This window comes from Morone saxatilis, unplaced genomic scaffold (genome assembly GCF_004916995.1).
Source record: "Morone saxatilis isolate NCDOM2014 unplaced genomic scaffold, NCSU_SB_2.0 Contig15, whole genome shotgun sequence".
In the NCBI taxonomy this organism is placed as follows: domain Eukaryota; kingdom Metazoa; phylum Chordata; class Actinopteri; family Moronidae; genus Morone; species Morone saxatilis.
The window spans coordinates 12,264,552-12,282,592 of record NW_023339707.1 but is presented as its reverse complement, the minus strand read 5'-3'; the positions used below and the strand labels follow the sequence as shown (position 1 = coordinate 12,282,592).

Sequence of the window (18,041 nt, the reverse complement as noted above, 5' to 3'; positions counted from 1 at the left end):
TGTGTGTGTGTGTGTATACACAGCTGGTGCAGGTTAACGGGTGCTACAGTACACAGAGGAGTGAATGCTGACTGAGCCCGGAGCAGAGTGGGTATTACAGGCCTTCTCTGTGAGATGTGTGTCAGTGTGTCAAAACCAGGACTGTGTGTTTTGTTGTCCAGGCACATGCTGGACCTTCTTAGTGGAAAGTGTGTGTGTGTGTGTGTGTGTGTAAAAATGTCTCTTAGATTAGGGTCAATCATCGTCCTCCAGGCTTTTTAAGTTCGTCTTTATCAAGCCGGTTGTGTAAACAGGCCGACCAACGCGGCTGTATCAGACCTCATTCAAAACAAGATGACAGTGACCTTCTCTGACTCTTCCTTTAAACTGCTGCTGTTGACCTTTGACCCCAGGACAAGTGAGACAGAGGGTGATCGTCTCACAGCTGACAGCGCAGGGTCACAGAGGGGATAGACACACACATAAACAGCATTCCCAGTTACACCAATAATTATAGCGAGCTAAAGCGCATTCTGTAATTAAGGGATTTTACAGTCGAAGTCATGCATCCAGGCATTAGTGACCACTTCAGTTTTAATCTGCGCTGGGATTCTCCGGTCTGATCCAGCACTTTGGAGCCTTTTGTGTTTGTGCAGCTCATCGGTGTGCTGTGCATCAGTTCATGCTGAACATGATGGTTGAAGCCTTCAAATATATCTTTTCACATTTCTACAAACGTCCTGCCATATTCTGAATAAACTGTGTAATTCATATCTCATACTGTGATCTAAATTTATAGGTGATATTAAAAAATAAAACTTGACTTCCGCTCACTCTCTTTAGTGTCCAGAATGGCGGATCTATAATGAGTTGATAGACACCTCCGCCATTAAGTCTAAACATTGAAATCTTTATGGGGGCAGATTTTAAAGTAGATTTCTTCTTCCTCTTGCGTCCCTCAAACACAGAGACCCTCCTTCTTGAGGAATGGTCCGACAACCCACTACATTCAGTTTATAGCTTACGTGAAAGAAATCCAGGAAAAACATGGGCTGTCCAGATCCCCCAGTGCTTAGGCTATTAAACATTAATGTCTCGCCAGTCCTTTATGGGTTTTTCTCAGCAGCTGAATGTTGAATCATCTGACTGCGATTGACACTTGTTTTTTTGGTCACTATTAACAATGGACTTAATGTTTGGCTTTGTCAAACAAACCGAAAGGAACACTAATTCCACATAAAAGGTGAATAAATGATGAGTAATGAACAGCGTCATGAGAACAGCACACAAAGGGATCTGAAAGAAAACCTGAGGTTATGGTTATACGAGCGCACTGTGTGTGGGGGGGATACATAACTAAAACAAATCTTCACCAGAAAGAACCTAAAACTTTATGCAAGACTGTGTGTCATTCAGAAAAAGGTGAAATTAATATTGGAATTATAAGAGGATTTAAAAGGATTTTTTCCAGTTTGTGTTATATATGTAATAATCTGAACAAGCAGTTTAATTCCAGCTGCCGCTCTCAGCAAACAGCACTTTGGTACGAGTCTCAGACATTTACATAAAACTCCAACAACAAAGCCAGTGTGCTCCCCAGCTATTCTTTGAACCAGAGTTACACCTGCTGCTGCCAACTTTTACACTGTGACGTTGGCCTTTCTTCTTAACTGATGTTAGCTGGCTCGCGAAAAACTGTTTTTAATTTTGGAAAATGCTCCTCTCTGCCTGAAAGGCTTAGTGAAGCACTTTTCTTAATGCCAAAGTTCTCCATCTGTTCTGTCGTGAGAGCACATTTTCTGAAATGAAAAAGCCACTGGCAATTTTGAAAAATGAGTGTGAAAGTGACTTCAGTTGTTTTTAAAGTATGGAGGAAGCACCCTGGGTTATAAATGAATATGGCGGTACATGATGAACATGGGACCAGATGAAGAACCCACAGTGTAGCAAAGTAATAAAAGACAAGCAGCTGGCACAGTTTCCAAGAGTATTAATAACGGTCAGAGGTCACTGCTGGGCTAATGTCTCCTCTCTAAGACAGAATGATGAGCTAACGGTCGATGCTAGCAGACAGGAGAGAATCTGAACTGTAGTTAACACCCGCCCATCCACCAACCTGCCCCACACACACACACGCACACACACACACACACAAACACACACAAACACACACAGGAACAATCAGATTAAAGTCAGTAAAGTACAGCGCAGAGGCACAAGATTTGTGTTGTGTGTATGTGAGGTGGGGGATGCCGAATGGCTTTAGGAATCAGCTGATTAGCCTCCCAGCACCCCGATGTTACGGACACTAACATCACGTATGAACAAGCTTTACCCATGTTCGTGTTAAATGAACAAAAGGCAGCGAGTCAGATTTCCACTTCGCTGCTTCTCTGGTGTGGCAACAACACTGATCTCATTAAATATGGTTCGAGCTGATTTCTGTTGAGGTTGCAGAACATATCAATACTACTGCGCAGACGCCTGCAACTTCCTTTACTTACGCACATGTATTTAGCCCCCCACTGGTATAGCTCTGTAATTACTGTAGGCAGATTAGCCTGGTGGCATCGAGCTCTGGGAGGAAGTGACATGATCTGTTTCTGCCTCCCACAATTTCCTCTTGCCTCACAGTATCGGTTCCTGCATGCACACAGGCAGCTACATGTCAGAGGTTACTTGCAAACACATGACCGTACACAAACACGCACACTTCAGTAGAATAACTACCCGGATTACACAGATAGTGGTAAATGTAACCTTGATTTCGCATCATGAAAATCATCCAGCGTTTGCATTTTTGGTTCTATCCTAATCTGTAATCTGAGATTACATCTAACCTAACAGATTAGATCGCTCTGGACAGATGGATGACAAAAAGGTCCGAGCTGAGGCTAGCCTCCGAGCCCGTAGTGTAGGACTGTCTTCTAACCCTGTGAGGTCATGGTCGGGCTTCTAGCCAATGACACTGGTTTGATCAGCACAAAGCTGTCTTTGTTTATCAGTGACTTATTGTCTGTGTTAAATGTGATGCGAACATACAACACTCCTACAACACAATCTCACGAGAAACAGACCAATGAAAGAAAGCTATTCTCCCGTAGGGGGCTTGGTGAGAAGATGACAGCGAGGAGACACACAAGAGCACAAACAAAAATACTCACACAAAACAGCCACAGTATGCACATTTACATGTAAATACGCACATAAACACTGGGGTTGAGAGAGGAACTAACGTCACCCACAGGATCTTATTTATAGAGACTCCGAGCAGAAACACAAAAACAACAGGCAGACTGTGCTGAGAACATGGGTAAATAGCACTCGGCAGGAAATGCAAATGAATGAGTCTGACACCAAGGCTATTTCATGGCACCTGGTCGTTTAGACACTTATTTCAATATCTGATTGTTTAAAATGGAAGCAGTTAAAAAGATAAAAGCAGATAAAAAATAGTAAATTGCCATACTTGGGATTTGCATTCCCATGTATGATTTATTATTTTATTTTCATACTGAGAACTGGAGCTGAAACTATTAGTCTGTTAAACAATTGGTCAGCTGAAAAATAAATGGCATTATCTTTGTCTTACGTGATAACATTTTTTAGATTTTCAGTCTAAATCAAACAAACAACTAGATAGTGTCAAATTGGGCTTTAGGAAAATTGCGATGGCCATTTTTCATCATTTTATAGAACAATCAATCGATTATTTGAGATAATATTCAGCAAATTTATTGATAATGAAAGTGTCATTAGCTTCAGCCATGGTGTTCATCAGGTTGTTGTTTTATTAATTTATCTGACAGGGACAATACATATAGGCATTGTTACATAGGACTTCCAGTCCTCGTCCCTGGTTAGGCTTTTAAACACTGACAGTTGGACAAGGACTTAATCTGCATTTTAAACCTTAACTTACTAAAAGGTTTTTTCATTGTATTACAAAAAAATACTGAATATTTTCTGGGTATTTTGGCTCATCCTTATTTTTTAGCTACCTAGCACTTGTGAAATATTTAGGTATACAATGTGCCTGATGGAAGAGTTTTGTATGATAAATCAAAAGTAATAGGAATCCCCAACCAGTATTATGATGAGGTATTGGAGCTTGAGAATTACCAGAAAACTGAATTAGCATCCACACCCTTCTGCAGGTACTTTTTTCTCAATGTATCAAGGGGGTGAATCACACCTATTAAATATCAGCAGCAATGATTTCTCATTTAGGAGGTATTTTGTTCATGTCTGGAAACTAAGTGATTGAAACATTTGTACAAAAGGCCTCCTGCCTCCAGGACGAATGTTTTCCACTCCAAAAACAGGCCTACAATTCCTCTGGGACCCAGCTACTCTATGTGGGGGTTTTTCAGACAGACAGGGAGGATGAAGTGATCTCTGGATGGCTTAAGAAATTTGCCGGCCAGCTGAGAAAAGGCTGGGGGAGTGTAATTTCTCTGGTCAGAATCTCCATTAGAAACAGAGATTCAGTTTGCATTCGGAGACAGCTGGTCTCGACAGTTAACTGAACTGTTAGGATTAAGTCGTGATTTTTTATCTTCAATTAGACCTTTAACAGGTCAGTACAAGTACAAACTGCTATGTGGACACCACTGTTCAAGCTATATTTGAAATCTTAGTCAAGTTCTTGAAGAAGAATTGAAGGGAAAAAGTTTAATGTTAAAAAAAGTACTGAAGTGCTTAAATCAGACGTTGTATCCAGCAAATGCAGAATATGTGTTAGTTCTGTAAAACAGTATGAAAAAAAATGGTATATCTCGTTTTAAGAGGGACTTTTTAGGGATCAGAGGGTAACCATGCAGAAGGACTTCAAGTACCTGATAAAGTAGCTGACAGTGACAGGCCCAGTTGATTTCCCCATCTCCATTCAGTCGTACAGTATGTCCAAAAGACAACTCCTGTTTCTCCATCTTATCAGATACAGACACATTTTGTTTTTTGTGGTATTCAGTGATCAGTATGTATCACAATGTGGCCATCAGATCATACTACAGCTCCTTTTACTATTTATGAAGAATTTTCTTTGGAAAAACTCAAAAGTCAAAAGAATTTAAACAGAAGAATAAGTTGACTGCATGTTAGCACAGATCAGTTCAAGTCAAAAATTTGGTCTTACAGCTTACAATCAAAGTGTAACATCTGTGTTTACCAATACATAGAAGGAAATGAGTGTATAATACTGTACTCAAAGGGAGAGCTTAGCACAGAGGATGTAATGAAAGGTGTGAGTAGTATGAGTAGTGTTGAAACCTGAAAATGAAACCATGTATCACTGGTGGGAGAACAGCAAGGTGGGACTTACAGTAAACTAGAGAGACATAAAGAGAAAGAGAAAGACGCAGCAACTCACAATGTACAGACATACATCAAAGTCACTGTGTTAGTACCCTCAATGTAGGGAAGTCACACATTGCTTCAGCTAACCCTTACAAACACCTTCCTTATTGTAAAACACGTGCATACGTATGAACAAACACACCCGCACACACATAAACCTGCGGGCCAATTTTCAATTCAACCCTCCCTGACTCAAACACCTAATCACATCATCAAATCAGACCTTCCTGTATGGGATGAAAACACTTCAACTCGATTGTGTTGGCTCTACTTAGATCTAAATCAGACTTGGCGGCCAGCATCCTGAAGTTATTTTTGCAAAAGAAATAAAACTAATGTTCCTTCCAAGCTTTTAAAGCATTCACATTCTGTTTGAGTGCAGACAGAGTATTGCCCGACTTCCTCCATTACTTCTATTACATTGTGCCTTTTATATTGGCAGAGACAGCGGCACTCTTGAGCCAGCTGTGTGAGCACAGTGGAGTTTTGAGCTGGAGACAGTTACAGCATTTAGAGCTTATTTCTACTTTTGGCTCATGGAGAAGACAATATTTTCACCAACCCAAAAGAAAAAATTTTCTCCATAAGCCACATCACTGATTCCTGACTCCTTAACGCACCTTTAATCAAACTTCAACCCTCCCCTCTCATCTCACGGTATTTTCCTGAAGACAATAACAATAGGTATGTTGCACAATCTTGGCAGTGACAAGCTGTTTCACAGATAAATTGGGAGCACTTACCTCTTCAAAGTGATAAGACTGGTAAACAAATGTAGATGGTTCATTGCTGAGTAAGACAACTGACGTCAGACGGGCGCAAGTGAGTTGCTGGTTAGTAAGCAGCACAGGTTACTTTTCAGTGAGGCTGCCCTCGAGCACGTTATAACCATAACGGGTTGTGTTGTGTTTGCAGCATGAGTCAGACCACCTGAGGCGAGAGAGACCAAATCCCAGACTGATTTCTGGTCAGATTAGCTAGCTACCCTGCCACTTACTGCATTATCTGTCACCGTGCAATAATCGCTTAAAACGTTATTTAATTGGGTCTATCAAGGCAACTGGATGATTATTATTTATTATGACTTTTTATTATTGATAAGATGAAAAGACAATATTAGTAACACCTGTGTTTTTCCTGCTATGGCAAGTCAAAATGCGTGCTATGAAAAAGGTCTGTAAGGTGCTGGCAAATGTTGATGGAAAGCCAGTTCAAATGAATACCCAGAGAAAAAAATCTTCAGCTTACTTCCTTTAAACTTAACTAATACTTCTAACTAACTAACTAATTATGGGAATTACTTGCCACAGTTAGACAATTGAGAAGAATTATACCACTCTCATGTCTGAAGCCACAGCCAGGAGGCAGTTAACTTAGCTTAACATAAAGACTGGCAGGAGTAGGAACTATATTAATGCAGACGTGTGAGTGGTATCCGTCTTCTCGCCTAACCCTCAGCAAGACAGTGAATCAGCATTATTTCCCCAAGTGTCAGATTTCGAAATCTGACTATGAATCGTCACCCTAACAAGCATCAACTCTTTCAACACAAGCGCAACCGGCACAGGCTGCCAGTCTACAATGTACACACAACGCTTAATGACAAACATGAAAACTTGGGCAGCAGTTGTCAATAACATTTCTGTAACAATTAACTTATGTACACTTCTGCAACAGTCTAGTAAAAGGTAGAAAATAACAAAACCATTGATGGATGAATTCTATTAAGCTGTTTTGGTTTAAGAGTCCTGGAGCCAGTTTCACAATGACAGACTCTGACAGACTTAATCTAACTAACCGTCAGATTTTAGATAGATAAAGCTTGCACAAAGCTTTCTAGTTCTTGACTATCCTAAGCTGGACTCATTTAAATGAGTAAATTCTTTTCAAACTAAAACAACGGCTGACCGAGCAACTGCATCATGCGTCAAAACACTTATTTCACTCATCACAATAATACAAATGGGGCATAAAATCTGGTGCAGTGCAGCCCTGCCGCAGGGCTCAGTACTTCTGATAAACACCTTCCCTTTCCAATGCTCATGTTAGCTAACCACAAAATGTGTCAGGAGTTTTTCACTGATTGTAATCATAGAAACATGCCTCTTGGTTTAGAGTTAGCCTTGTGGTAGGGTGGCTAACGTTTAAGGCTTATAATAAGTCAGTCTTTGTGAATTTGTCTAAACTAGTATTAAACTAACCTAAGAGCAAAATGAAGACGACCGGTCTGAAACATCTTTGTAAAACAGGGTCCTGGTATTGAGCATGTTGGCACACTGTCACAGTTTACTGGGAACAGAGCCATCATCATGTTGTTACTAGTAACACCTGTGTTTTTTGTACTATGAGAAGTTAGAGGGCCTACTTCACAGTATAAATTGACCCACATAGGTTTATCACTTCCTAATCTAGCGTATTTTAACTATGAAACCAATGTAACTAGGTCAGTAGGTTGACTGACTTAATTCCGCACACTGTAAAGAAAAGGAAAAAAACAAAGACTTATTTACACAGAGGCATCCTGGCTTGTTAACTGCATGACAGAGCAGTGTTTCGGCATTGCTGGGTAACCAGAATGTATTGAGCAGAGAAAGCAAGTGCGAGGTATCAGGTTTCCCTGTGGCGGTGTTGTATTTAAAAGATACAGGGGTCAGAAATGTGAGACAGACCTGACCTGAGGTTCGTTGGGTCTTGTACATCAACTGAACTGTCATCTATTCGTTCTGTTGCCCATCAGTTTTAACAATGTAGTCAGTGAGTGCACAAGACAACATATCGGCAAACACGTGCCATATGAACCTGAGCTTAGCTTAGTAATATCTCCACGTTCCATCTCTGGATGACATATGCACAGAGGATGCTCCTTGACTCTGCTAAATTGCTTTAAAAGAGGACATTAATGTAGAAGGAGGAATGTTAACCAGGCAGCTGACTCATTAAATCAATATTATAAGCTCATAAAAGCTATGAGTGGCCTTTGAGAAAGACTCACATACCGGGTGTTGAGTCTACAGCTGACACTGAAAGCGCACAGGCCTTATTGCCTACGTTCCACTCTCTGGACAGCTCATGGTCCTGACCTCCCACCACCCACTGCTCACAGTCATTAAACAGCCTGTCATCAGGATGGGAATCTCTCACTGCTGTGAAGATGATAGCTCTGAATCTGTGGAGACGTTCAACAAGGTGCAACACTAAAGGAAAAAAATACTAGCTGTACAAATGCCTGTCAACCTCTAACATACACAAACCTTTGTGTCAGCGAAAACATTTCACCTCAAGTGGAACTGAAGGTGCAAGGTCACAAGGGAGTGGTAGCGAGGCGATGTTAGCAACAAGCTACTCACGACAACACAGGCAGGCAGGGGATTAGATGAAAGTGTAGTGAGTGATGCAGCAATTCAAACTGGTATGATCCTGATACAGCGTAAAGTAACTATATCTTCAATAATGCAGAAAACATATGACAAACACACGTCCAGAGCTTAACCACCAAAAACAGATCTTTTCAGAAACTCTCTTTAAAGTGGATATATCTGCCAAGTCTCAAGAGAAAGTTCAGCTGGATAATCTCGGGATATAACTTTAACTCTAGTGGCTGTTTCACAACAATCACGGCCAACTGATTTCAACATCCAGACAACAGTCATCAGTGTTGTCGACACAGTCTGCAGGAGCATGTAGCACGACACCGACCTACTGTAGAACGAGGGCCTCCTGCTGATACGGGAGTGTGAGAAATACTGTGTTGATATACTGTCACTACTCGCAGTGGCATGCGGCGCATCTTTAGCACCACAAACGTTCCAAACTATCTAATTCAGTGTTGGCATTACAAAATCTAGTCCAATACTCCTAACAACAGTAACAACAACACAGATTAGGCTTAGCAACAAACAGCCATTTTTAGCTATCTCCAGGAAATGACTAAGGCCAGCCTGATCGGAAGCCCAACCAAGTGTCAAAATATGAACCTAATGCTTCCAGTCAAGACAATGAATATGAAAATATACAATACATGGATCTGCACCAGCCCAGAACACTGTGCTATTGACAGTTGAGAATTAAGAGGTTGAAGCCCCACCCATTCAATGTGTTTGCATGGCCTTTGTATTACCTCTTTCTCTGTGGAGTTGAATTAAAAGGGGTCCATGACTATAAGCCAAGCTCTAGCACAATGTGTTCTGAGGGGCCAGGAGGGGAGATACACATCAGCTTGTTGAGGGGGTTTCCTGAGGACTTCTACTCACTGCGTATTTTTGATAACCCTTTGGCAAATACAAGGCTCGAGTCCAAAAGAAACAACAAAAAAATAAATAAAAAATTAGACCCAACGAGTGACCGGCAGAGAAAGCCATTGACCTTTTGGAAACTTTCATTGTACATATACAGCAGGATTGCTTTACCTCTGAGCTCTGGCTTCCCAGCAGGCTTCCTGTGACGCAGGCCTGCGCTTTCATATATAGAAACGGACCAGCTGCTGAGAAAATACCCCATGTTTTCCACACCCTCTACAAAGGCTGTAGTGATCAGCTGTGGCTGATCAGCTGAAGAGACCAAGTGAGACAATGTGAGCGAGAATAAACATGATTTATAACAAACAGCAGGTTTATGGTCGGAGCTCTGGTCATTTAAAAAATTAATACCCAATCATAGCTATAAAAGTTAACCCTTTTGGGATCAAAAATGATGCGAAGCAATTTTGAAATGCATTTAAGTTGCGATCTTGGAGTCTTAGAGGATTGTGTCGTAAAAGGACCTCGTAGCTCCAGATCTAAAACAAACAATGTTGACATTTACAAATACGTTTCTGAACTGTTCAAACTGCTATTGCTGACAGCTAACCAGCCATCTAACCTGCAAAATGACATTAGTGAACAGACTGGTCTGTCATGGATGCTTTTTCAGCAAGCCACGGTGCAGATATGTGTCCCTGCTATCAGATAAGAAGGGAAAATTGTTGCTTAAAGAAAGGTTTTCTGTTGTTTACACTTACACTAGTCTGTGAGGCTTATCAGTATTTCAAATATTTTGACTGGCTAAATGCAAAGATGTAATCCAGTCATGCAAATCTACCCAAAATGCACGCCTACTGATGTATACACAGACAGCTGCACAGTTTTCATAAGACCAAAAATAATAAAATGTGACCGGCTTTAAACCTTTGCGATTTGTTCAAGGAAAAATCCGCTCTGATGTTTACAAGTCAGGTGCCCACCATTATGAACAAAGTCAATTTGATAGTTTCTTGCACAACAGCCGCTGCTCACATCAGCAATGTTTCTCTCAAAGAGTTAAAACACCTGCAGGTTAGGTTGTAAACACTCCCTGTGACTCAACATTGGCTGTGATTAAATACTTTTTAATTTGAACGGTATATTGGCATTAAGTAAAACCAAAAAGCTGCCTGAAAGGTAGGAAATCAATCAATCAATCTTCCTCAGCAATAATGCGCAGGTAACATGCTAATGTCTAAAACCAATGGTGTGATGCTTTAACAATTAGCATACTGTAGCAACTTTCTCCGTGGGTCAGACAGCAGGCTAACTGGCCTTAGAAGGGCAGTTCTCAATAAGCTGCGGTATTTCACACACAACCCATGGGCGTAACAGTGACCCACATGTAGCGGTCAACCAGCCAGTTGGATGTTGAAGTGTTTGTTACTGGCTGCTGTCTACTAGCCAGAAGCATTACCCTCAGCGAGAAAGAAATACACACAATTAGGACTGACTCCTTGGGACTTTAAGAGGGTGGCCTCCACTGCAATAATGGCGGAGCTTTTGTGTCAAAGAGATGCTTGTTTTCTCCTCCTCAGGCATGAAAGTGAATTTGTCTTGCCAGCCAGGTCTATTTATATTCACAAGAGCATTCTTCAGCATTAGCACAGTCACATGGCCAGCCGGGCTGTGGATATAGCCTTGCGATACATTGGAGGGCTCTGCATCAGCTCCCCACAGTCTGACAACACCGAAAGACAAACACAACCACACTTGATTTCTGTTTTGCCGCCGCTGAGTTCCTCTTTATGCCTGTGAGGTATAAATCAGATCAGTCAACATTGTCGTGTGTGACACATTCAGGGCCCCTGACAAAATGACTGCAGGCCACAAAAGCACTGAGTGGGATGATTGTGCAATGCAACGTCAGAGAGCTGCTTTACCATCATCTTCAGCCCAGTGGAGATTACAGGTTGGTCAATCGGTGAATGGAGGTGGGCGTTGTGCAGACTGGGAGAAAAAGGGTCTGAAATGACAAAATCCCCATTCACTCGTCCCTTACGGTGAGTCACAGGTGGCATTACGTCTATCAACTCAGTAAACAGCCCAGTGAGAGAGGAGGCTGAAACAGGTTCTCTCACTTTCTGGTGGATGGATGTGCCCTGGAGGAGGAGAGGACACACCTAATTGCTGTGACTCACAGCTTTACCACAAGCTGGAGACAGGCTTGCCTTGACTGTTGTATTTCTGCAAAGTGAGAGATACACAAGCATAGCTAAATAATAGCACATCAAAGGGGTGTATGTCAATGTTAATGTAATGTGAACTTTTATTCACGGACTGTAGGGAACTTCGGTATTAACTTGCCTGCTTCCACAGGAAGGTCAGAGCCCAAAGTCAGACACAGAGCTCCACCATTTCAGTGATAGAGTCCTGCTCAGGGATACCTAAGAATAGACGATGCTTGCAAGCACAGGAGCTTCAACCAGCATCCTTAATAACCCTCTACACACACTATTCTAGACTTTTACATCACAGAAACACAGCTCCTGATACTGGGAAAATCACAACATGAAGAGATGCCCTGGCCTACAGGTCTTGTTCTCGAGGTGTAAGAATGTGTTTGTTGGTACCGACCCTTAACAAATCATCATCATGATTTTTATAGTTTTTTTTCAGCAAAAATTAAAATGGTGAAAAATGAAAAATGATAATTCACACTAATTGTGAATCACATGTGCTAAAATAACCTACATTTTATGACAATATGATCATAATGTGTTATCATTTAACAAAATAAGACAATTTTGTTGTCAGGTGTACTAAAATCCATAACAGAGGAGTCAATCTGAATGTTTTACACTGTGTACATTTACCATACTGTTCAGTATCAGTATAAGAAAAACACTATTCTTACTAATATTGTTGATTTATGCCACATTGCCCAGCCCTTACTGACATTACATGTGAGCTTGTTCAACAAGTTTTCTCTACTGTAGAAAATGAGGTTCCCACATGAGACATGTGCAGGTCTGAAGGGTTGATGAGTGGGATGTCAATATATCTCCTGGCACTAATTCAAAGTAGTCAGATTGGCTTTTTTTTTCTGTGCATGCCTCAGCTTCTACCTGGGGAGCATAAAGAAATCACGCTCACTAACCACACACACCAACACACCCACCCACACCAACACCGCTTTGTGAGGGTGTCCTGGTATTTAATGAGAGCATGTGAATAATTCAGCCTACAATAGGTCTGGAGGAGGAAAAGGGACTGAAGCCATCATTAACTATTCACAGTATAACAGTATTATGACACACTGCACACACACATTTGTATGTGCAAACATACTGTACGTATACACACACTGTACGTGTACACACACTGTACGTATATACACACACACACACATATATAAAGCGTGCCAAGAGTACCCAACCATCTGCTTGGACCTAAGGCTTTGGCTATGATGCTACGGGGAAGATGATTTGTGCTTTGTGAATTCTGACCTATGGGGCGCTGACAGAAGCATATACTACAGCATATTTATATTTAAACAGGAATATAGAACTTGATATTATAACTCTTAAAGATTAAAGTTGTCTCACAAGTAGGTCTGGGCAATAAATCAATTTTAGAGTTAATCATCCTCTTTATAATCCATATAACACCCACAATGAGCTACTATGGTTCACAGTTGTTGCTATGTTTAATGAAAAAGTTCAATTTGACCTAAATCTGTCACAGCATGAGATCTAAGAACAAACTTGTTTTTAAATTATAGCATTGTAATCTAGAAAAACACTATAACCCCATTTGATTTAACAGGATAAACACGAGTTTTACTTTTTAACATGTCATTTTGAACACTGCAAATAGCATCACAGGAAGTAGTTGACTAGTCTGTAATTGCGATGTTCCCGGTCTGCTTTGGCTGGGGATGTTTGCTGCATATCATCATCCCCTCTCTCTTTCCCCTCGTTTTCTGTTTCTCTAGACTGTCACTTGTCCAAAAAAGCCATATTAATAGTCGCTAAAAGGACAAATAAATGCTATTGTTGAACATATTGATGCTGTGATAATTATAACAATATCCATTCTGAACATATTGCCCACTCCTATTTACAGGACACTCACATTTGGCAGAGCTGTTAAAGCATGTCGTATTAAGCCTGCAAGAAACAAAAGCTGTGAACTGATTTGAATTTGGGTAGAGATTTCAGTTTTTACTATTGCGCAAGAGGCCCTTATTCCTCTATTTGTTTGCCAGTGCAGACCTCCACCCTATGAGGAAGTATCTATCACAAGTATCTATCGCATGTCTGCTTACAAATACAACAGTTTACTGCGTATCCCATTCATAAATATTACAGAGAGAGAACGGATATGTTTTCACAGACCTCCTCCCCGGTTAGGAGGAGAGTCTTCCTCAAGGGTCCATCAGGTTTTGCCCTACACGCTGTCACCGATGGCTAGGGTCAGGAGGATGGATGGCTGAGACAGACTGGGTCCGTATCAGCGCTGTCATCCTCTGGGCCCTCGGTCTTAATACAACAACGAGCCAAGCCGGCTTCTGCATCTCAACGCTGGCTGCTTAACTAGATGATTGGCCTAGAAAGGAAACAACTGGCAATAATCCGGACTCTCTGTCTGCACGTACAGATCATAGTAAGACCCTATCTCCACATAAAAACACACACATACACGAGAAAGTGCTCCTGAGTTTTCAGACTTATAATCTGCCGGGGAGGAAATGCCAATCATTTCAAGTTGTATTTTAATGTCAGAACGGCACTTTGGCCTGGGCCACCTGCTTCTAATTCACAGACGAAAAACTAATCCGTGTGGAATTTTGCTTGAGTCAGCAGTCGGTGGACTTCTGTGGAACATGTCTGACAGCTGGTGGGGGATGTCAACCAGGTAGGCTAGTTACAGGGACGAACCAGACATGACCTTTTACCCCTGGCCCAGCTGAGAGACGGCAGGGTAAGAGAGGTGAACCGCTCCCCTCAGTAGTACACACACTACACGTCATCTTCTCAAGTTTGACCAGTCACCAGCCCCTCTCGTCTCTTCCTATGGAGGCAGCTCATTCCAACGTGCACACAAAGGCTGGGTTTAGCTGAATGGCCTAAATGGCAGCGGAGCTCCTGGCCACGGCGGCTCAGACCAGCTGAATGGTCCTCATTGTGTCCCCATGGTCACAGGGGGCTAGCAGAACTGGGTTGTTTTTTAAGAGGCCATTTGGCAGGCCTGTGTTCTTATCCGAGCAACGCAGGAACAGGCATTTCCACTTGGTTCAGAGGAGGGCTTGTTATGGACTCAAGAAAAATCTTCTGTGAGGTGATGACATCCCACATGCATGCAGTTATAAAGGGGCTTGCTGGCTTACACAGTGAGTAAACATGGACACTGGGCTCATGTGAATAAGATTTTTCCTTGTAAAAGAGATTGGATCTTTCAGCAACTAACTCTTAAGTCTTACACGTTTCTCACAAGTACCAATGCACCGAAAAGGAAGATTATTTAGGACAGTTCCTGTTTGAAACTGCATCGGTGTATGCAACCAAATGTGACCAAAAATAAATGTGACGTGTTCTTGAGGTTTCGAGGGCGTGAACAAGATGATTGCAAATACATTGTGATGTGAAGTGAAATCAATCACTGGCTGGAAAGAGGACAAAGGGTGGGCAATATGGACAAAAACTTCATCATGATATATGTAGTTTTATATCCCAACAGAACCTTTTTCACAGCAGCCATTTTGATATGAAATAGTAGGATAAACACCGGTGTTACCAATGATACTAATTAGGGTTCAGTTCCATTTAGTGTAGCACAGCGTTTCCAGTGAGCCAGCACACACAACAGTAGCACCCCTGACTCTGTGAGTGGAACTGAATCTTAATTAGTGTCATTGGTAACACTTGGGTTTACGCTACTATTGTCAAAATGGCTGCTGTGAAAAAGGTCTATACCTATACAGATTGTGATGTAGTGTTTATTCCCTGGATGAAATCAGAAATACATTTATTTTATGGCTAATCCAGAAAATTATATACCTGACATATTAAAGTAAGATTTATAAACATTTCCCACAATACAAAGTATATAAAGTCATATCACCCCTTTAAATGACCTATAATAAAACTGTGGTAAATATAAAATATAAACCCTTTGTAATGAATGGGCTAAAACATCCAAAACCACCAGTATAACTCTTTAACATAACAGGCACATTTAATATTAGCTGATCTACAGCTGAGTAACACATTAACCTTAAAGGTCAGTCAGCAACAGTCCCTCTACAATATTCTTATAATTAACTTGTGTCTATTATTAGTATACCAGGCAATACAACTCAAATACAACAGAACCACGTTGTCAAGGTCTTTTATAGCACCATGTTCCTTTTGAAGGCCTTATTACAGGCATGACAATGAAAAGCTTAACCTGCATTTGTATTAAGAGTCAAACATGCATATCAAAAACTGGTGTTAGCCAGACATAAGTGGGAAAATATCAAATACTGATTGTGAGTTTCAAAAACCATATTACACCCCTGTAAAGCAAAGAGCGGTCAATGCGCAGGACGACCGGATTCAATCGCCACTGGAAGAATGTAAAGGTGTCACAAAGCTGGGGACACCCAGGGATGTGACAGTGTGTGTCAATGGGTGCAGTGCAGGACAGGGGCTAACAGCTGCTCTGCTGGGGGAGGGGTTGATTTGCATCATGCTTTGGATGAATGAATGGTTGAGATATTTGTAAACTACAATAAATAGACACATCCATCACCCACCTACGTCCACATGAGCAAAACAAACACGCGTACACCTGACACAGGTCTCGCAGGGCAATGTAACCACGGTTGGCAGGTAGGTAAACCTATAATTACAGTAATAGCCGGTTTACACAGGTGTATCAGGCTACGTACAGATCCTTGTTGATCACATGACAATGAACGTCACTGAGGTCAACACACTACATTTGAGAATTGCTGACAGTCATTCATAACAGACCGTGTCTCCATATGACTCCTAAGCAGATGATGACTGTAGGCCTTGTCATTACACCTCTAACACTACTCACTGTGACTCACAGATTCACTGCAATAAAACCACATTTCAGCAGAACCCTGAAAAGCTGATGCCAAGTACAATGCCTGCATGATGTCAGACAGGAAGCTGAATCAAACTATATGAAGGAGTGTAACAAAGATGACAGGAGAGGGGGTCAAACCCTGGCAGCCAGACCTTGCCTCTGGCCACCCCAGTCTGTCAGACAGCCCCACACACACACACACACACACACACTGAGAGCTATGGCTGACATTCAACCACAACGCAAATGACGATATTTGACACAGAAAACACGTCTTTAAATCGACGTTGTGATTTGAAAACTGTGCGAGATGAATAAAAAAAACGACAGACACGATAAAAAAAGGGGGATGAAATCCTTTCTCTTCCTCCTGGCTGCTTGTCATGCACTGCTAGCTCGTGTGTGCACATCCTGTGTTAGCACCAAATAAGCTAAGTATGTGGCTCACAGCTTTGGTGCCGGTGTCCATTCAATCTGTGATACACGTAAAGTAAGAACAGGAGGAGGGGAAACTACTGGCTTCAACCGATGCTGGTTAGCCCAGACAGCTCAGACACAGTTAGCTTAGGAATCTGCTATAACATCCCCCCCCCCAACGACCACCACCACCTTCCTCCTCTCTCATCAGCCCCCCTCCCCTCCTTTACCTTCAGACAGCTCCAGATCCAACTCCGCCAATTGGTCTCTAACCTCTTTTGGCAGGGCGGACAGATCCACGCCGCGGTCTGCCATCGCTTCGCCGACAAAACACGAGTGCAGTCTAGTGGAAAGGAAACCAGGCTGCGGCGGGGGAAGGTAAACAAAAATAAAAATAAAAACGCCCTCCCTCAAGACACAAAACAAGCATCAGAGTGGGAGAGACAGTCCATCCGTACGACTGGCCCCTCCGCCATAATGGGGAAAACTCACCGACGGCAACGAGCTGTGGTCACGTGACTGCACTCACCTCGCCTGCACGTTGATTCACTGCACACCGGAACTGCAGCGCCCTCTGGTGGCCGACCGGCAAACACACACATATATATATTATAGATAGATAGATAGAAGATAGATAGATTAGATTAGATAGATATAGATAGATAGATAGATAGATAGATAGATAGATAGATCTTATATATATATACAGTATAGATAGATTAATAGATAGATAGATAGAATAGATAGATAGATAGATACAGTATTTTATAGATAGTAGATAGATAGATAGATAGATAGATAGATAGATGATAGATAGATAGATAGATAGATAGATAGTATTTATAGATAGATAGATAGATAGATAGATGATAGATAGATAGATAGATAGATATACAGTATTATAGATAGATAGATAATGAGGATAGATAGATAGACTAGATAGATAGATAGATAGATTAGATAGAT

At 41.6% G+C, this 18,041-nt stretch overlaps 1 protein-coding gene across 1 annotated transcript in view; it reads right to left on the bottom strand.

Annotated features, from left to right (window-relative positions):
- The window catches only part of dip2ba (disco-interacting protein 2 homolog Ba), a gene marked incomplete in the record, with an annotated part of 42,449 nt that extends 24,874 nt beyond the window's left edge, over positions 1-17,575 (bottom strand). The window contains 1 exon segment of the mRNA XM_035656915.1: positions 17,306-17,575. Within this exon segment, the coding sequence (XP_035512808.1) occupies positions 17,306-17,390 (85 nt within the window).
- Between the last annotated feature and the right edge of the window lie 466 nt (positions 17,576-18,041).